General features: G+C 39.5%; 1 protein-coding gene across 1 annotated transcript in view; it reads left to right on the top strand.

The window, feature by feature from the left end:
• Nucleotides 1-20813, top strand: part of BLNK (B cell linker) — a 47313-nt gene extending 26500 nt beyond the window's left edge. The window contains exons 8-23 of the mRNA XM_084265077.1: nucleotides 94-175; nucleotides 913-993; nucleotides 2602-2627; nucleotides 4519-4550; nucleotides 4877-4972; nucleotides 5758-5800; nucleotides 8036-8063; nucleotides 8355-8427; nucleotides 8981-9011; nucleotides 10036-10078; nucleotides 10822-10900; nucleotides 11364-11395; nucleotides 14102-14181; nucleotides 17952-18035; nucleotides 19017-19172; nucleotides 20122-20813. Of these exons, the coding sequence (XP_084121203.1) occupies nucleotides 94-175; nucleotides 913-993; nucleotides 2602-2627; nucleotides 4519-4550; nucleotides 4877-4972; nucleotides 5758-5800; nucleotides 8036-8063; nucleotides 8355-8427; nucleotides 8981-9011; nucleotides 10036-10078; nucleotides 10822-10900; nucleotides 11364-11395; nucleotides 14102-14181; nucleotides 17952-18035; nucleotides 19017-19172; nucleotides 20122-20241 (1086 nt within the window). The 3' untranslated portion in view covers nucleotides 20242-20813. The remainder of the gene's footprint in view (nucleotides 1-93; nucleotides 176-912; nucleotides 994-2601; nucleotides 2628-4518; nucleotides 4551-4876; nucleotides 4973-5757; nucleotides 5801-8035; nucleotides 8064-8354; nucleotides 8428-8980; nucleotides 9012-10035; nucleotides 10079-10821; nucleotides 10901-11363; nucleotides 11396-14101; nucleotides 14182-17951; nucleotides 18036-19016; nucleotides 19173-20121) is intronic.
• The last annotated feature ends 1042 nt before the right edge of the window (nucleotides 20814-21855 follow it).

Raw genomic sequence — 21855 nt, 5'->3', positions numbered from 1 at the left:
ACTATTGTAAACTGTTGCCAGGGCTTCGATCCTAACAGTTTGTTGATATGATGGAGGTTTAACTTAATTTTTTTTCTCCTGTATTTCTCATAGGATAATTACATTGTTCCAGTGGACAATGATGATGATAATTATATTGAACCCACAGAAAGCAGCACGTCGCTACCGACAAAATGTGAGTTTTAGTCACTTAAATTATTGCCTGATTAGGAACAACAGTGGAAAAAATGGATCAAATTCATGTCTATTTCTAGTGTTAAGAGTGGCAGTGCAGCTATTAGAGACACAGCCTGCAAACAGGCAGTTGGCTCCTTTAGCCCATGACAAGGCCAAACAAAATTATTTTTAACTTTTTTTGGAAGCCATGTTTAATTCCTATCTCTCTTGCTCAGCTGTTTCAAAGTCCAGCCCTCAAACAACCAGGAAGCTTTCCCTGGTACATGACCTCCTTTCTAATCCAAGGGAGTCACAGCATTAAAATACTCTCTTAGCTAAAGTGCCTTAGGAGAAGAACAAGCCTTTTTAGATTTTCAGTAGATAAAGACAGACTTTGACTCTTTTTTAGTTTGGGGGTTTTTGGTTGTTGGGTTTTTTTTTTACCCTCACTATTCGAAGTACATTTGCTGGAGAGTGAAACTACTACAGTCCAAAGGTGAAAAGTGAACAGAAGAGTATTTAGTTCTGCTCTCTGGCATTACTGACAGTATCAATCCTATTCAGCAAGGCATGAACAGTGAATAATGTTTCCCTTTTAACATGAGAGCTGCTTTCTGCCTCAGTTGATTTGTTCAGGGTCATACAAAAAGGCTATCAATATTTCTCCTTAATGAGTAAGGGTTAGATTGTTATTTCAATATATATATATGTGCATATGCACAAGTATACATATATATGAATAATATATATTTTTAGCTTCTGTGAACAGATTTATGAAAACAACAAAGACAGGCCCTCCTACTTCTCCAAAGCCTTCTCTTCCTTCTGATATGCAAGGTATGTGGAGTTTGTATCACTGTTAAAATAAAACAATTGAAGACTGAGGAATATTTTATTCTTTTTGATGTATTCACAACACAAACCACATGACATACTTCAGTAAAACTAAAATGTTCCCCTTTAGGTTTTCCTGTGTTGTAGCAGTTGGCTTGCCTAGTAAATCTGTTTTAAGCATGAATAAAACGAGAAGTAATTTGTCCCAAGCTAATTTATTCTTTTGCTCTGGCAGAAGAACGCAAATGGATCAATACAGCAAAACCAGCTCTAGGACTCAGTATGTTAGTAATTCCATTTCACCGCCGGAATCAAGATTCAGTACTTAAAAGCCCCTCAAGATTCAACCTTATAGAAATTCCATACAGGCCGATGTTTTACATGTCCTGCAATACCCATGCTCCCACTCAAGTCCCTTGTAGAACAAATTATTTGGAAGAAAAAAAAATCAGAAGCAAATAAGAAGAATCATATTTGCTTTTGTAAGTGCAGATACACTTGCTTAACCGTCCTTAGATGTGCTAACTCGGAGTTGTTTTGAATCCTCGAAATCTCATTAATTGCTTGGAACGTAACCTCTACAGACCCACCACACGGTCCTTCACAGGGCTTTGCATGCTCATTAGCAATGGGTTTAGCTTTCAAGCCATAAAGTGTCTTTTCTGAGCGACTTCGGATTTTGTGAGCTCCTTCCCAGGCATTTCCAAAACGCCCTTTGGGGCCCTAAGCCGTTCTGCCAGCCGGCGCCGAGCAGCAGCCGGCTCCCGAGGGGTGCTGCGGGGGAAGCAAACGTAACACCGCCCCCTGGTGGGCGCGCGGGCGCCCTCCGGCGCGGGAAAGCGGCGCAGCCCGCCCGGGCGTTTCTTCAGATGTAGTTCAGTGGCCGCTGAAGAAACCGGTGGCTCTGGGTTGTCGTGCCCGTGACTTGCAATGCAGCTGTGGGGCAGCACAGCACGAGCGTTCATTTCACTTCGGAAAATAAGAAAACCAACAAAACAAAACAAAAAAAAAAGCAGGGGGCTAACTAACCCAGTGACTGTTACCAGAAGACTAAGGGGGCATCTAATTAATGTCTATAAGTACCTTAAGCAGGGGATGCAGGGGGAATTAGCCAGCCCCTTTTCAGTGGTCTGTGGAGACAGGACAAGGGGCAATGGCTGCAAGTTGGAGCACAGGAAGTTCCGCACCAACATGCAGAAGAACATTTTCACAGTGAGGGTGACAGAGCCCTGGGACAGGCTGCCCAGGGAGGTGGTGGTGTCTCCATCTCAGGAGATATTCAAGACCCCTCTGGACACCTATCTGTGCAATATGAGCTGGGGAGCTGCTTTGGCAGGGGGGTTGGACCCAATGATCTCTCGAGGTCCCTTCCAACACCTATGATTCTGTGATTCTGTGACCTCCTGGGACTGTTCCTGAAATTCCCACTACAAGACGAGGGATGTAGCTACCTCCAGGTTTTGGTTGCAGAATGAAGCTGTGAGCAGACTCTCCAAGTTATTTTTCCAGAGTCAGAAGTATAATTGATAGAAATCCTGAGCCATTTTTCTGGTAACACACAGTATGCTCTTGTTAACCAAAGAACATGTTTTTTTCTTCCCTGTCCTACAGAAGTCTACGAGGTTCCTGAAGAAGAGGTAAGGCCTTTCTATAGCTTATGACTTGCAGTGCCCTCAGGCAGAGCACAAATGTGATGGTGAAAAAGGGTGATTAAAGGAGAAAAATGGGAACAAATTTATGTCTGCACTTGTGTGGTGGTTTAGCCCTGGCTGGAGGCCAGATGCCCCCCAAAGTCAGTCTACGACTCCCCTTCTTAGTTGGACAGGGGAGAAAATATATATTAAGAGGCTCAGGAGTCAAAATAAGGACAGGGAGAGATCATCCTGTCATCGAATGATGTGGGCAAAACAGACTCAACACAGAATGAAGAAGAAACTACCTAATTTATTACACTACACTACAAAGAACAGTAAAACCGGAGTCAGGAGTGTGACCAGATCTTAAAACAAACACAACCAGATCTTAAAACACTTTCCTCCCACCACTCCCTTCTTAGCAGACTTTAGAATTTTGCTCCCTTCTTTCCCCCTGTTCACAGCACAGGGGGGGCAGGGACTGGGGAAAATGGGGTTCTTGGTAGCACCTTCCCCCCACCCCTCCATTCTAAGCAAACTTCCCTTTAGTCATGATTTTGCTTCCTTCTTTCCCCCTTCTTTGCAGTACAGGGGGGCAGGGACAGGAAAGAAAAAATGGGGCTCTCAGTTACTTCTTCATGAGCTGTTTTCCAGATCTTAAAACACCTCTAACCTCCCCTCCCCAGCTCCCTTCTTCGCAGACTTCACTCTAGTCAGGATTTCACTCCCTTCTTCCCCCCAGTCGCAGCACAGGGGGGCAGGGACTGGGAGATGGGGGCTTTGGTCAGTCCCTTGCAAGTTGGTTTCCTGCTCAGCCAGGGTGGGAGGGATGTCATTCATTCCACACCCTCCCCCTGCTGCACCGTGGGGTCTCACCCACAGGAGACACTCCTCCATGAACAACTCCAACGTGAATCTTTTACCACAGGGCATTATCTCTTTATCACAATGTCTCTCAGTCCCAGTCCTCCACAGGATTCCAAACCTCCCCCAGCAAACCTGTTCTGACGCAAATATTTCTCTCTTATCTCTGTGTCTCTGATTCTCCTCATGGCTGCAAGTGCTGGCAGGGGCTTATCCCAACGTAGGGTCACAGCATCTTCTCTATGTCTCCACCTGTTCCATCCAGCGTGGAGCCCCTCCACGGGCTGCAGGTGGGGTCTCGGCCTTTTCCATGGGTTTCTCCACAGGCTGCAGGGGCATCTTTCTCTCTGGCACCTGGGCTGTCTCCTACCCCTGCCCTTTCCAGCCTTGGTGTCTGCACAGCTCGTTGCCTCTTCTCACTCACTTCTCCAGTGGCAAAATGCAGCTGCTTCCAGGTTGTTTTGTCCTATATGTGATTCTCAGAGACACTATGACTATCTCTCGGGCCGCGACTTTGGCCTTGAATTGCTCGTTGTTTATAGTTTAGGCTGGCAGAAAACTGTAACTGCTGATTACAAACCCCTCTCAGCAGCACAGCCTCACAAAACTGCAGAAAAGCAGGCAAACCAATTCAAAAAGTCTGCAGAACAGAGCAAGTGGGAAGGGCCTGAATTTTCCCAGTCCTATATGATAGTAATCAGGTCTGGGCAGCAGCAGCCTGAGGGCTGCTTTCCAGAAGCAGAACTGCAGCAAAGGAGCAATGACAGTTCTGACACAGTAATTTTCTTCCCATTTGCTGGTACTGACATGACATACGGCCAAAGCAGTGTGCTCAGGGCTCTGCAGATTTACTAGCAGTGAGTACTTGCCTCTCCTATGCTAGTACAGATTACCAGACAGAGCCTTACTAGAAATCTGTACCACATTGCAAAAATAAGATAACATATGTGATAACATAAATAGAATCATACAAATGTATTTTATGAAATAAAAAAGTGACAAAAAAATTTGGTGCATTTTTCTCCTACAGGAAAAACCATCACCTCCACCACCAGTACCCAGGTAACCCATTGCTATGAAAGGTTGTGTATTATTTAAAACTTGCCAGAAAATATATTTCCTCATCTAGATACTATATGTTTGATAATTCTCTCTCCAAAAGATATGCATATAGTAATTCTCTTTAGATAAGCTACACAAGATTGTTGTACACTTCCATGTTAATCTCAATAACCCAAAATCAACATGTATTAAAAAGAATATCTCTTAAGGGTACTTTTTTAGAAAAGTACGGGAGTAGAAGATTAGGGGGAAAGGAGAAAGGTTACCTTTGTATTTACTGTTGTTAAATATCATTTTCCTTTCTTAATTCATGTTTTTATTGCCAGGTTCACTAAGCCACTTCCATCTACGCCTGCTCAGAACACAGAGCATTCTCACATGCACAACGTGACCAGGGAGTCACCTAAGCTGGATACTTCCAGGTGAGTCAACAGCAGTTTATATCAGTAGGAAATATTAGCATAGACAAAATTTTCTCCTCTCATTGTGTAGCCTTCAGACAATAGGCAATTGCCAGGACACACAAAGAGCTAGGGATGTTGGGACAAGGTAAGATTTAAAAGTACTCATTAGCTTGTGAACTTCAGGGTTCAAGCCAGTTTACCAAATGGATACTATTTTCTTGAATATCCCTTTAGGGATCCAGTGTAGGGGTAAACCATCTCTGGGAGCCAGTTTAAAAGTCCTATTACCCATCTCTGCACCCTTGCAAACAAGATGTTATTGCAGGTGATGAGTCACGGGATTGCTTGTAAAATAACTGGACACGGTAGCTCCATGATTTATATTCCATGTCTCAGGAGGAAAAGAGGCAAAGTAAACTTGAGTATACAGCCTGTTTCACTCCAGTATCCCCAACAATGTAGGAAGCTGCTTTGTAACCACTGTCTCATCTATAGGACATCACTTTACAAAATAGGCGGTATGCCCCAGGAGGAGCGGGTAGCATCCACAACACTGTGTGTTACAGCATCTGGTGAGGTCCTGTGCACAGTTACAGCACACCTGAGGTCCAGGATGGAAGCTGTCCTAGAGAAGTTCCACACTAAAGGCACAGCGTAATTATGACAATTGCAGTGATAGATAGCTGCAATTAAATCCATTTAATGTAGACCTGTTCCTCTCTAGATCTTGAAACTTGTATCTGAGCCAAGCAATTAAATAAGTAAATGCTACTCAATCTTAACACACTGTGTATATTTTCCAGAAATGTTTTGCCTCTTCCCAGAAGTCGTCTCCATCCAAAAGCAGTGAGTAATTAATATGCCACTATAAAAGACCGTGTTAAACTGTTCTGCGTTTTATGTACATATATAAATAAATGGGTGCTTTTTATTATCTAGATGAAATAACAGAAGCACATGACTCTGAATGTCAGATTGATCTAACATTGTAATTGTGACTATTAATCTTTTGGATTAAAATATGTACATTGGACATCTGTATTGATCCAAGAAAAACTTCAAATGTGTTAAGGGATATACGTCTCTGTCCACAAAAATTATTTTTTCTACTAAAAAATGCCAGTTGAGTTCTACAAACCTTATTTTCAGTCATAATGAGAAATTCTGCCCAATAAAAAGTACCTTCTTCAAGCTTCATTCTTCTCAGATTATGAACGGCTAATACTTCATGAAAATGGAGTTCTTCTAAAATGTCAGACTGCATAATCTAAATAACTAGTTTCACTAGAAAATGCAGTCCATGAAGGAGTAATTACAAGGTTTGGGTTCCCAAGGCTGTGTTTCAGTCATTCCTCCTCTTTCTCTACTCTTGTACCCAGTCTGTCTCTTCCACCGTGTTGGAACAAAGGTTTTCTAAAGTAAACTGGTTGAAAACTTGTCTAACTGCATCAAATGAGCAGAAATATATGGATAAAAGGTTCTTACTAGTTCCGTAAATTGTTCTGCACACAAGGACCAAACTATCAGCACCTGTGCCAAAAGCTATGTGCATCAAGCTCCATCTCAGTCCAATGCTCTCAATTATCCTTAAGAAATAATCAGTCTACCAATAACTACATAGAGAAATTAGACACATAAAATCAGGAGTTTGGGGTCATGCCATAGCACTGGATGTTACTGTAACATAATGCAGGTGGTATAAGTACATCTTATAGTCTAACTATCAGTCCTTAAATTTCTAAATATACCAAAACTTTTGGAGAAGATGTTGGGATGTTGCACATTTCTACATGTAACAGCAGCAGAATTTTAGTTTCCCTTCCATCTCATCACAACATTCTTCCAATTTACATCTGTATCCTCTAAGATGCTGAACAATTCCTGAGTGCTGCCAAGTCCAGGATTTCTTTCTTATGAAATGGTTTCAATTTCTCAGCTTTTTGTACTAGTATAAGATTAGGGAAAAAGAGGAGAATGCTGGACAGAAATTCCACTCTGATAGCTATAGTGCGCCTGAAACCTTTCCATTCATTCTCAGGGCTTACCTCTGAGGGGGATATCATCCTAGCTTTGCAGACAACCAAGAGAGACTATCATTTTGCTGGTGCCACAGAGTTAAAGCCCCAGGGATGGAGCTCCCAGACAAACACTCACCTGTACGATGGGTGTATGCGGCTCCAGTTATACAGTTTAGTCCAAGAGTCAGCCTAGGAAAGAATTACTTGGTGTAGTCCAAATTATTAAGTCTTTGCTTGTTGTGTAAGTGGTCAGCCCTTACAGTTTTAAAGACAAACACAGTGTTTGTCCAGTGCTGTGCTGTGCCTTTCCACTCCTGACTATGCACACTGACAAAGTAAAACAGCAAGTAAAACATCTGCTCGCTGCTCTCATTCAGTCCATTCTCAACACTGAGCAGCACAGAACTGCAATAGTTACTCCTCTCAAAGGCCTGAGCTGACTGGGAGAAAAATTTCTCTACATCTCACTTCCTCAACTGTTGGATGATGGATTATTTGTCACCATCGTTAGTGAAAAGCAATTAACCTGGTGGATGAAGATGGACAAATTAATAACTGGTCCCTCTTTGAAAGGTACTTACCATATGTGAGTCTGATTCCTTAAAAGACAAGAAATAGGAGTCAAAAGAGTCTCCAAAAGAAGCTGAGAAGTGAGTTGGATCACTTAAATTTTAGCACTGTGAAAAGACAGTCTACTCAGTACCCTCCATTCAGTGGAAGATGTGTTCCTAGTATGTTCGCATCTGCTGTAAAATTCCTGCTTTCGAGCTCAGAAACGAACCAGAAGGTGTTGCTGCAAAACTCAGGGCTAATTTTCTCGATACTACAGGCAATCTCATGGTTATTAGAATGTTCAAAATTAGATGTCTGCTAAAATTTTTCAAATGCAATCATAAAAGCTGATGAAAAGTATATTTCTACAGAATGCATGTAATACATAGAATTTCTTTAAATATTACTACATATTACCAAGAAGCAGGTCATTCATTTATCTACTTCCCACTTAATGATACTTCCTTTCTCAATTGCATCTTATCAAATATAACATATTTTTCCATTACAGGACCATGAAGCAAAGAATAGTGATGAAAGTAAGTATTCCGTACCGAAAACATGGCAATATGAGATGGATTTGTTGTCAATATATCAACCTTAATATCGCGTGTAGTGGAGCACGTCAGTCTAAGTTTTATCTGTACCAGTCAGCAATAAGCCAAAAATGTTACTGAACTGTGTTTGAGAATAATCAGGGCGAAAACATATTTAGACAAAAATTAAACCAATTAATATTTTCCACTTTTAGTACATTAACCCTGAAATGGCATTGAGGAATGTTCAGATACAGCTAATTTGCATACTAAATATGTCTTTTGCATCTCTAGATCATAGCTTCAGTAACATACAAGAATCCAGATTTCCCACTGGAGCAGCTCCATCTCCATTACCAAGGGGCCTGTGAGTAAAAAAATAATAAAACTACTTCTTCAATGGGGATGGAGTTAATAGGTTTACTAGGAGCTAACTGCCTAAGGCAATCAGAATTCAGGAGTAATTTTTATTACTGTTCATGAAAAATACCCTGACTAGGTAAAGGCAAGCTATTATTTTGTTATTTCTGGAGGAATAGTATTTGTATGCCAGTGGCATTGCCCTTCACTGCCTGCCACTGACGGCTGATGCTGGCTGGCTTGCTTAATTCAGGCACGTACTGCAGCAATAGCAACTTCCCACCTATAAACACAAAGTTGTGGTTTTCTTTAAAATTCTTCAGCCCCACCCAAGTTGTCATCTTAAGTATTGGATAGAGTGGAGCTTCTGGAGTACCCACATTACATCAAAATCCTTTAAGGGTTTTTTTCTTCTATTTTTCTCCCCCACCCCTAGCTGCTACAGCTATCCAATAAGGAGATGCATTGTATCTTGGGAATCAATGAACTCCATGCGTAGTTGCTAAATGAATTAATATATCTAAGTAACTGTACTCTTCTTTTTTCCCTCCAATCTACAGAAAGAAAACTTCTAATGCAGTAAATTCACCAGTAAGTTGACTTGTAATTGCATATTTAAATTACAGTTTTAGAGGCAATTTCAAATTTTCTTCCAAAATTCAATTAGATCACAAATTTGTGTATGACACGAAGACATAAAAAGGTAGGAGAAGAAAGAAAGGAAATATTTGAGTGCCATTAGATGAAATCAGTAACAGTGAGAAAGCTCAAATAGAAGGGATTAAAAGGATGTTTGTAATCAGTGCTTTAGGAGGTAACAAACACAGCACAAGGTCTGAATAAAATGAGAAATAAATGGGAAAATGGGCCATTCAGAAGTATTCTCTCAAATACATAGGACTGCATATAGGGAACATGGATTTCTTGTAAGAGCAATAGCTTAGAAGGATGCAGGATTTAACTAGAATTTTTCAGAATTTTTTCAGTAAGTATTTCATCATTTAAAAAATATCCCAAAGTGTCTTTTGGGACACAGTGAGAGAACTGGTTGAAAATCTCAAATAACTTAATCTGAAAAATGTTTCCAAAGTAACAGTTTATTAACATTGTTTCAGAACAAAAAAAAATTGAAACTGGAAGGCTGGGCAAGATTTTTCTGTCAGCTAAACTGACAGTTTAATTTTCAGTAAAAGGAAGTGTGTTCAGACATTTGTCAGCATAGCTTGACAAAGATGAAAATACTCAGATATTGTTTCATGAGTATTTGGGATGGACTCCTCATTTTTGGACTTAAGAATGAAGCACTTTTCACACCATAAACTTACTCATGTGAGTTAAAAAAACAATAAAGAAGCATGCATCTCTAGATTTTACTTTTGCCTATCTATTTATACACACTAACTGGGATTCTTTCCAAATCTACTTTCCAAAATCCCAAGCTTCAAGGTCAAACAACTAGAGGTGTCTTCACAAAGTGTCCATGTCCCTACCTCCTGTATGCCTCCAGGATACTGTCAATTCTAAATGTAAACTATTTCACAAAAAGTATAAGATAAACATCTACTGTAAAAGTGACATGCCACTTAATACTTTATTTCCTTCTGTTTTATTGCAGAAACCATCTTTACCTTCCAGAGAGCCCTTAACTGCAAATGAAGGTAAATTATCTCCACTACTATGCAAGAGTTTTTATTTATCAGAATTTCTTTTTATTAAAAAAATGAAATAAACAATACTACATTCAGTTTATTCTAGGTTCTGGGGGTGGGCTGGTTTTGGCAGTTTTGAACTGGATCTGGCCAGCCTTAGTTGCACTATCATTGTTCTCTCAAAGCACTCACAGTGAAACTATTGAGGTTACTGGCAGGGTAACGTATGACATTATGGCACACTGCTGGTCCATTTACTCAAAGCAGAGAAGGAGGAAATGAAGGCAAAGCACGAGCACATGGTTCTAAACTCAGCAAGAAACACCTCACAGGGAGCAGACTCCTGGCAAGAGCTGGTCCCATGCACAGGCAGAAAACGCCTTTCGCCTCTGTGCAGGGCAGCAGCTCCTCCAGGCAAGAACTCAGCAGGAGCTACTGTCTGACACAAGGATAAGATGCAGCCAGCCTGCCCCAGCATCCTCCCCTGTGTCATACAGCTTGTGCTTCAGAAGGCAAAGTTCCCACTGAGCTTCTACAGGCATTCACACCACAGCTATTTGCCTAGATACTTGGTGGTGTGCCACTACTCAATAAAGCGAGCAGCAGGATGGCAACCTGCCATGTAAGGGAAACAAAACCCCCAAATTATGACGATCATAAGAAACCCTCCTTCAATTACTGGAACTCTCTTATCTGGGACAATGTATTTTTGAAGAAATCTTGACTCTGTAATTTGTTTTCCCAAACCACAGAAAAACCTACGGCAGCAGAACGACGGCGAGGTTCCAGCCAAGAGCTTCCGCTTCCACTCCTTCCAAGTAGTGCCCAAAAGTAAAATCCCTTTTCATCATCTCTTGAATATTTCAGTGCACCAGCTCCTACTGCTCAGTCTGAACACAGCTGTGGGAAGTTCAAAGGGAAGCACTGTTTTCTCTGTAGCTTTCTGTTGATTTTTGAAAGTCATCTTCCTTGAAGCCTCACAGGCTTTTATAAAAAAAAAAAACACAAACCAACCATGGCAAATGCATCCATATACTATTACCACCACCAAAAAGAAAGGGAGATTATAATCTGTAATTAGTTGATGGAGATTTAGATCTGATGTTTAAATTCCTAATTGTTGGTACTAATGGGATATGATTTAAAAACCTGTACCTCGCCCTTATTTCTCAATGGACAAATGGGTGAGATGGAATACATACCACCAGTGCATGCTTCAAATACACAGCTTTAATATTTTAAGAATGAGGTAGAACTCCTCAAGCTTTCCATAATCTCTTGATTTTTATTTCAGGTCTTTGCTCCAGAAGTCCTCAATTCTGCCAAGTAAGTATAATTCGGATATTGAATTAAGATGTGATTAACTTGTCATTTCAAGTTAATCTTTGAATTAAGATTACTTCAAAATACCACACATTTTTTTGTAATTAATATTTGTCTCTGTAATGCATACAAGGAGGAGATCAAGTATCCAGGGTCTTAGCTCAGATAGTAAATTAAGGGATTATGTTGAGGTTATTGTGTAAATCGATAGAAATTGGGTGCTTCTGTCCCATTTGAGACTACTGGAAATTTCTACCAAAAGCAGTTTGGGTCAGTTCCCATCATTATAAAGTTAACATCCACGTTCCTTGACACAGAAGAACCCTAAACATGACATTTTTGGGCTGGGCCAGGCTTCTATTGCTTAGAAACCAGACAGATTTGTAAGTAATACTTTTAAAGAGCGGCTTAGTGTCGGTTCACAGTTTAAGCAAATTGGGCAGTATGTATATGAACTCTGTTTGCACAGAAGTGTAAATTAGATCTAACATTTTTCTAGTCTCATTAGCAGGCATTTGTCTGACACTCCTATAAACTCTCTTCTGCTGTAGTTCAATCTCAATGGATCTTTTACCCTGTAAATGGTTGAGAATTGCACATAGGAATCGGCACATGTTGTAGCTTAAACTTTGTATTCTATTATTAGTACTTCTTTCTCTTTCCTGGAAATGTTAGCTTGATATATGTTGCAAGTACACATCCTGTGCTGTGGAAATATAAAATGGGTTCATGTTCATGCTACAGACTGATGCCCTCAAGTTTTTGTGCTGCTGTTACAATACTGATGCACTTCAACTTGCAGCATAAATTCTTACTATACCTCAAATGTAACTCTATTCTTTGAGGTTATCTGTTGCTCAATGGTGCTCTGATTAGTAAACTTTCTTTAACACACTTACTTTGTGTCGGGTCCAATAACAACTTAATCACACAAACAATTGTCCCTTGAGCATAACCTGCCATCTTTTCCTTGTCTCCATAAAAGCCTAAGTGCTAACTTCCATCTTCTTCATAAAAAGTACTGACTTCCCATATGGCACAGTATCATATGTTCTACTGAAGTCCAGAGTGCCTTATTCCCTCTTTGTAGAATTCAGTTATTTTATGAAAGAGTGGTAACGTTTTACCTACTTGGGTAAATTTCAGGTTTTTTCTTTCTGTACATCTTAATGTTCTTCCCTTCAAATTCTCTCCTAACAAGAATTGTGTTTTTTGGAGTCAGCCAAAAAGCCCTGTAGTTGCTCAGGTCACTTTTTTCCACTGGAGTATAGCAATTATGTTTGGTATTCTTTAATCTGACTTGAAATTTATTTAAAATAATTGTTACCAGCCCTGTAATTTCACGTCCCTATTTTTAAGATTACTGGGATAAAGATTACCCAGGCCCACCAGTTCAACTGGACTAAGCTGGTTTGAGTTTTGCTTCCAATTTGGTTGTGGAAATTTCCATTTCTGTAGCAGAGCTCCCACTGATTTAGTACCTAGATTATCTTCAAAATCAATAAAATTCTTACTGCAAACAGCCCTGTTTCTCTTTTCCTTTTTTTACACAGCTAAAGAATTTCTTATTTATTTTCCTTTTGTAAAGTCTAATTCAGCCTGACTTCTGGCAATTCTTACTTTTTTCATACCACGTATTTTCCAGCTGTAGCTTTTGTAGCTGGTCAGTCAAAATTTGACAGAAAAAAGACCCCAAAATTCTTAATATTGAGTTGCTTCCTTCAGGTGATTTATTCATTCATTGAGAGCCGGAACTGCTCCTTGAAATGTCTCCCCTGTATTTGGAAGGCAGTTTTATCTTCACTAGAAAGAAGTTCAAAGTTGCATGTCCAAGACTAGGTGAGAGCTAACAATCCTAGTAACTTTTTTTTTTTCTCAATAACGAAAACAAACAAGAGCTAAAACTTCACAGCAACATAATAAGTTACACTCAGCTTTCTACAATCACCTTCTCTTGTACAATGATGTTGATCTGTACCCAACTCTGATCACAAGTAACTAGAGTGGAAACCTATGCCATCTTTGGCCGAGGTTCCGTTTTATCAGAAAACTTATCTATACTTATATCCCATATCTCTATTATATCAATACTATGCATTACTACTCAACCATTTTCCTTCTAATTTCTTAAACTCTTCAACATCTGTATTTCAGCCCAAACAGCTATTTTTTATTATGCTTTGTCACTGTTATAATTATGCTTCATATTCCTCCTTACTAGCTCTGCCTCACTTATTAATAGTGTTGCCTAGACTTCTTGCACACATATACAAACATTTCTGTTGGATTAGATTTAGTGAAAAATTATCTCTGAGCTATGTTTGTTTTCCTGAGTCCCTCATCTATATGATTACCTCTCGTACCGGTCTGGGTGTGTTTTGCATTGTGTTCCTGCATTTGCTTTATCCATTGCACCACTGATTCACCCAGGTAGTGGTGTCCTTTTTTATTGTATGTTAAGTCTAGGTCTGGCTGTTAACCAAGATGTTAACCAAACTGTTCCTCTCTTTATAAGCAAAGTTTCTCTTGTGAGCATGTAGGTATCCCAGGCACCTACGTAAGGCTCATACAATAACAGCAGATAGCATTCCTTGTGATATCAACAGTCCAGCGCTTCCAGATCTTCCAAAGTCCTCATAACAAACTGATTTCTTACAGCATAAGAAAACTTATTTTGAAAACTTATAAATGTTGTTCTCTCTTTTATAGAAGTGCCAGAAGCTGCAAACCGTTCCCTGGGTACTTCCACTCTCAGCAACATTTCATCCATTTCAAGTACTGCAGACCAGGTAAAACATTAGCTAAATTCACATTACAGAAATTTTCTTAGCCTTTACTTTAATGTAGTATTTCTACACCCCTTTCTGAATAAAATTCATATTCCTTTGTGGAGGAGGGCATCTCACATCCATTTGCAGTGAGCAGGAGAGCTTTAAAAACCTGTAGAAAACTATGTAAATAGCATTATACCAAATCTCAGCATTCTACCAGTCACTTTAAATAAAACCCAAAAAAAAGTTCCTTATTTCAGGTCTTCCAAACTCCCCAGTTAATACTACTTTGACATCCTTTGAAACAAGGGAATCTGTAATGATGTGCTTCAGTCTAGTCCTTGATATAGATGGCTATAAAGAGCCTTTTAATCATCTAATTTTTACTGATTTATAACTTCACCTCCTGTGTCCTGAATAAAGTGCACGAAGCAGATACAATGAAGCTGTTTGCAGCTATTAGCATTAGCCTGCGCTGATGGGATTGTGCTAAGAAATATCCCAAAAACTTGTAGAAGGAAACAGGGATGCCCTGCTGACTGGACCAACACAACCAGATGTAGTGGGCAGAATCACTTTTATCAACATAGCTTTATTTATTGTGGCTTGGAGTGTCTTCAGAACCAAGAACGTCATTACTACTGTCCCCTTGGAGGACAGTGTGATGGTGTCTCTTGCCCATGTTTTAGTTTCTCTCAAGTTCTACTCCCTTCTGTTTCTTTAAACAGGCATCTTCAAGTCAGTGCTGTCAGTTTTATGAGCAATTTTTTCCTGCATTTCATTACAACATTGAGCTTCGAATAATTTAAGCAAATGCAGTTATTTCTGTTTCATTGCCATTCCCCCTACTCTCATTTTGGATCAAGGGAGATTACAAAGTGTAGGAAGCCATTCTTGCTAGCCTAGTACTCACAAACAAGGTAAAAATAGTTCTGTTGAGTGCAAGACAAAGGCTCCGTTATGCAGAGCCAATAACATTAAATGTTCTAAAGCCTGACATGACAAGGATAATACAAAGTGAACAACACAAAGGACTCGGTTCTGGAAGAACTTGAGCGGTATGTCATACTGGATATTTATTATAAAATTTGCTTTCAAGTAAACAATCCAGCAGACACTAAATAAACAGCTTGTAACAATTACATTTGCAGCTTTTTTGTAACAGCCATGGGCAAAACCAGAGCTTAATAAGACATCCATTTTGTTTTAAAAAAAAAAGATATATAAACTGTTAGTGATATTTGCCCACCAATTAGATACAGTGATACCCTTGCTGTAGCATCCTGCACAACACAGGTGCTAGCAGACATGATTCATGCCCATAAGGTTCATTAATTGTTTGGTGCCCATCCAAACTTCAGCAGCAGTTGTTTGCTTCCAGATTATAGGCCACAGATAGTACCAGAAGAAAGGTCTGGGGGCAGCTGATTCTTTGTTCTGTTGAACAAAGTTTGGATTACTGAACCCATTCTCTAAGTAATTCAGCCACTTCATACTTGCAATTCCTCTCATCCAATCTTATTTGCAATTAATAGTGTGACTGGAGAAATACACAGAAGGACTTTGGAGGTAAAGTTCTATGTCATAGCTTGAGCCAACCGAAGAACTTAGTATAATGCCCCCAAAATGGAGGCTGTGTTCTCTCCTCACTCTCAACTCCCCTCTCAGCCATGGGCTTTCTCTGGGGTTTCTCTGATCCTGCAATGGGCTGAGCCAGCTCAGTAAACTGACAGAAAATCATCCTGGCAAACACAAAACAAGACAAAAAAAAAAAACCAAACAAAAAAAAAAAACCTTTTTTTTTTTTTCTGTGATATTGCCCAAGCGAATTATCTCACTGTGGGATCAGATGAGCAACAAAATCAGCACAAGGGAAAAGCAATTACATTCCCTTTTTTTGGCAGCCAGTTAGACCAGCTCAGCCATAACTTGCAATTTCATCTTTAATCTGTTGTGAAGAAATATGACAAAGCTTATGTGAAAATAAATTTTATCTTTATAGTAACAAGCTTAAAGTTGGAGTAAAACTGTTCAAAATACCAGGAAGGTTAATACCCAGACATACTCATTAGGAAAGACTATTAGGACTATTTCTATAGCCTCTCCTCTGTAGTTAGCTTCTTGCATCAACCTGCTCCACAGGAGCTCACTTTTTGATTGCTAGTTATTCTAGCTATTTATGTCTGATAATACTTAGGTCTCATGTTGCTCCCAGTCCCTCATCCTGTCCTTCCCTTGAGTATCAATGCTTTGCATACTTTTCTAAAATCCCCCATACCTTTCCTCAATTGACTCATGTCCCCAAGTGTGGACACAGTCCTGTCATCATCTTACTACCCAGTTTTCTATCACTTCTCCTCTTACTCAAATTACAATCTTGTACCTCTAACTCCCAACCGCCATCACTTCCTCACATCTTTTTATCTTTACACTTCCTTTGGTATGAGAGCTTTTAACTTTCTACAAGAGAATCCACTTATCCTTGGGATGCCAATCTTTCTACCTTGTACCTTCAGGTCTGCACCTATGCCCCCATCCGCAAAGTCCTTTGTCCCATGTTTTCCTCTGGAAGAACAGGTTACATTCTTTACAGCACACTGCCAACCGTTTAAGAGAATGGAGAGAGGAAGGGTGACCTTGGTGAGGTGTTCACAGTGGATAACATACAGAAATGAGGCACCCAAGAGATTCAGTAAAAGCTACTCTTCTTGTGTTCTGCCACACATAGAATTTTTGTCCATAGTAAACATAGAATCAAAGAATCATAGAATGTGTTAGGTTGAGAGAGACCTTTAAAGGTCATCTAGTCCAACCCCCCTGCAGCAAGCAGGGACGTCTTCACTAGATCAGGTTGCTCAGTGCCCCATTGAACCCGGGGATGGGGCCTCCACTACCTCTCTGGGCAATCTGTTCCAGTGATCTGCCAGCCTCACATTCAAGATTTTTTTCCTAATATCCAACCTAAATCTGCCCTTTCTGAGTTTAAAACTATTACCCCTATTGCTACATGCCCTTGTGAACAGCTCTTCCCCAGCTTTCTTACAGGCACATGGTTTGTGCCTTTTAGATAAGAGCACCGTTTCATACACTCAAACCAACAGAGAACTGGAACTGAACCCATCTCTCATGTTTCAGATGAAAGCACTGGGGACCAAACTGCTGTATTAGTTAAGACACTAATTATTCTACTGTTTTATAGCATTCCACCCATTTATCCTTACGTAATAACAAAGTGCCAATGATGGACTTACCCAACCTCCATGCTATCCAGATGGAGGCAATCCTGATCATGTTCACAAATAGCATTTAGTATATGGGAAACTTCATAGCCAAAGCTTAGACACCTATCAAATTTGGACACTTTATGGGCTAGCCCACATCTGACAGGCATTTAAATTGTTAATGGTAAATTTATTTCTCATTGTTTCCCAGGTGCTCTCATCAAAACCTACAACAGATTCCTGATTTTAAAATGCCAAAATATCCTCCAGTTATTCTGACTTTCCTCAGGATATCTTTCTCTCTTTTGTTACATATCAGCCTTGTATCATACATCTGTTACCACTGTTCTGACACACTTCTTGTTCTTTGTCCAATCTCCATCCAACAAAAACAGTGAGTTCCTGGCAGAGTTTTCTAAATTCCATGTTTCTGAAGTGTTCTGCATTAAGTTTTTCACAGTGGTCATGACTTAGTAGAAAATTCCCTACAGGCCATATTCTTTACTACTGTCATTATTATCATCATTACTATTTTACAGGTGAAATACTGTTTCTCTCTTTTTCTAGGATGCTGGTGTTCACAGTAAGGCATGGTATGCTGCTACCTGTGATCGGAAAACAGCAGAAGATGCATTGTACCGCTCAAACAAGGTAGGTCACTTTTAAAGAATGGCTGTTTTATGAGAAATCCAAAAGACAACCAGAAGTATTTTAAGAGCATCAGTTGTATTCTGAACACATCAGAACATTGTGCCACGCAAATAATGTCAAACACAAAAGTATTGTAGTGAAATTATTTAACTATAGTATCCATCCCAAGACAACATTGCATTAGTTTAGCTCAAAGACTAGTCCAAAGAGTTAAAGAGAAAGCTGTTACAGACTAGAGAGCTGAGGAAGATCTGATAGTTCATGTGCACCTATTAAAATGGAAGGTAGTCTTGTGACTCTTACACAATCTCCACCAATGTTCTGTCCAGTGGTTCATGTAAAACCAGTTACTATTTGGAAAGGCTGATGCTGTTACCATTTTGAAATAGCAACAGTATGCATTTTGGTATTTGGAGAATTTCTCTCAGCTATTCTGCGTACAAAACCTAGTGTCCTAGTAGGGAACTAACATGTTGAGTTGTATCCTTGGCATAAGCTACATTTCCACCCTTGCCTAACTCCACAAAGCAAGATAAAGGGGTAGAGCACTGGGGTAATCACCAGTATAGGCTACTACAAGGTAGTGAATGCTGGGCTTCAGTGTCAGTAGCTACAGGTGCTGGTCTCTTATCAAGAGTGCTTTTTACAGCTCTGGAGAAACAGTATCTCCACTTCTCATTGCTTTCTCACCTATCTACTGCCACAGACAGTAACTTCATTTCCTAATAATCTGTGGATCCCAGCAGCCTGCTGCCACTGTGTGATTATTCTCTGGTTGAGAGAGAACAGCCATCCACAAAGGTGACTCTTGTATGACACCTGGACAGCAGGAATATATGCTAGCTCCCATCTCCTGCTGTGGTTTTCCTAATGGGAGAAAAGGGTTTAATGCTAATACAGATTGAAATATTAAAACTAAAAACTAACTAAAGTGTTGGGGAAAAAATAAACTGAATGCACTTACTACTCTTCTCTTTTTAGGATGGATCTTTTCTAATAAGAAGGAGTTCTGGACAGGATTCACGGCAACCATACACACTGGTTGTGTTTTACAACAGAAGAGTATACAACATTCCTATACGGTTTATTGAATCAACAAGACAATATGCACTGGGCAGAGAAAAGAGTGGTGAAGAGGTAAGATGTGGTTTCTTGGTTTTCTTCTAACAGCTTTCAATTATATACCTTTAGTAAGCAAGGATTAAGAGATATTGCACTATGACCAAAAGGATTCTTCATGTCTCAAGATAAAAGTATACCATATATAATGACGAATCTATCCAAATGAAGAAAGCAGTGTAAAATCAGCTCCTGCATAGTGTGAGTAATAAAAACAACAGATAAAGTTTAAAACATAGACCTGTTTTGAAAAGTTATCAGGATCTAAACTGCGGCTGCTAGATAATTCTATAGCTGTTTGCAGTCCTCTGGTCACCTTCTACCTAAGACTACTAAGGCTAGTTAAGTTTCTTGGCTGTTCTTCCTTTATGATTTTCCGTGCTCAAAAAAAAACCCCAACCAACCCTACAACAAACAAAACCACACCCAACCTCCCCCTCCCCCCCCCCCCCCCCAAAAAAAAACTATCTGTGAGAAACATTAAAATCATAACTAAAACAGATCTCATTGATGGGTGTCTGTACCATATTACTCCTGGGGATTGCCTTCTCTTTAACTGAAGTGGCTGAACCACAGATGAAACAGCTTCCAAACTGCCACAGTTCACAGCCAGGGATATACTTAGGTAAACTGAAAGGGGTGTCAGTTTAATATGCCATGTATATATATGCTCTGTGGTTCAGTTCGTGCAGGCGGTAATCACAAATGGAAAGGAGCATGAGCTAAGACAGACAGCTAGCAGCCACAGTATCTTCCACTGTCCAAATTTAATCTGTTTATGACTAGAATCAAGACTAAGAACAGAGTCAGTGCTCTTACTAAAAGGCAGAGCATCTCATTTGGTAACAGTCATAGCTCCACTCTTCATCAGTGGAAGAAGCAAAGAAAAAGATGATGCTCTCATTACTGTCAGTGTTAGAGCATCAAAGGAAGCCAGCACTAATTAACTTTTGTTTTCTCTATCCAGCGCTTTGACAGTGTTGCTGAAATAGTAGAAAATCATCAGCGCACCTCCCTGGTTCTAATTGACAGCCAGAACAACACAAAAGACTCAACAAAACTGAAACACATTGTAAGAGTTTCTTAATCCAACTGAACTGCTAACATGAAGACCTTTTAAATAATTTCTTTCAACCTCTCAAAACATGTGGATTGGGTATTGTACTAAACGACATCCAAACAGTAATTCGACCCCACATCACTTGGAGAAAAGCACTCATGTCTAGCACAAGAAGCCAAAGCAGACACACTTTTTTATGTGAATCCATCTGTGACAACACCAGTATTCCAAGCCACGTGAAGAATAATTGTATTCCACAGCCTGGACATTTGACTGTTATTTAAAGATAAGATTTTCTGTAGGATTTTTACTTTAAAACCAAGAATACACCCAGTGATCTATTCTTTCCACTTATTTACCACAGATCACTGCTTTCAGCAACTTCTTTGTAAAGTACACAGCCTCAGAAGTTAGAGCAACTTGACCCAATGCACCTCTGTGTACAAACAAAATATGTGACTCTACTTCATGTGATTAGTGGCAATAAAGCTGTCTATGTTGTCCTTTTCCTTGGCTTTACTCTGTTTCGTAATTATTTTTGTTTGTATTTTAAAATGTACAAATAAAATTTAAAATATTAAAGTCTATAGTGTATGGAAGCATTGCTGGATCATACTTTGTAGCATCCTTCCACCAAGAAAGCATGGATTCACTGTCAACTTTTTAATGCACATATTTGTATGTGTTCATTCACAAGTTCCTTCACTTCCTACACCTTTAGAACATGTATTTGAACTGACTGCTCCCAAATCTTTAGTCTTCAAATTGCCTGGTGTTTGTGACTCAAGCACACTGCTTCACACTAAACCAACTACTCAGTTCTTACAGGATTACTGTTTACAGACACCCACAGAAACTGACCTTTGAAGAACCAACCACTGTGTTCTATGACAGTGGTTTGCTTACTGTATTAGAGCAAACAAAGTAATTTCCACAAAGGGTAAAATGGTGAAAATTAAATGGATTAATGTATAAATAGCACCAATTAAAAACTTTCAGGAACAGGAACACCTCTAATTAGTTAGAGGTGTTTGATTTCAGTGGACCTGAAAACTCCTCTATCTTAAAGGTAAAAGAAAAACTGAAACCCTATACACACATACTTTGTTATTTTTGTTCCAGATTAGTCAGTGTTTTCTAGGATTATCTGCAAAGCATTTGAGCAGAGATTTGCAAAGTCTCAGCAAGTCACTTAAAACTATGCTGAAGCTATATCCTGCAATTGCTTCCTTATGGTTTATATCAATTACTTCTACAGGTAATGCACCTGTCTTCTAGAAAGAACCGATTACTAATATGATGAAGACATTTTGCACATGGCTAGCCACCTTACTGCATCTCAGTTTCTTCCCTCTGCAGCACAGAAAATATTTACCCCTGAAGTGAAGCACTGGCAAGTTAAGAATGTATACAGATGACACACAGGCCTACTTACACTACACTGTTCAGAGTACTATGTAAATGCTGTTTAGTATATTGCTCACTTGTTATTAACTAGTATTACACTAATACTACACTTAGTGTGATGTTTAAAATGTTGTCAAAGCCTCAAAAAAAGTAATTAGTCTCTGCAAGCTTAATTTACTCCTGTATGTGTACTCTCGTATTATTTAGTTACATGAAACTTTACTTTAGAAGGTT

The sequence above is a fragment of the Gallinula chloropus genome (assembly GCF_964237585.1).
Source record: "Gallinula chloropus genome assembly, chromosome: 5".
NCBI lineage: Eukaryota > Metazoa > Chordata > Aves > Gruiformes > Rallidae > Gallinula > Gallinula chloropus.
The sequence above is the reverse complement of the archived record's forward strand: the minus strand, read 5'-3'. Positions and strand labels throughout refer to the sequence as shown.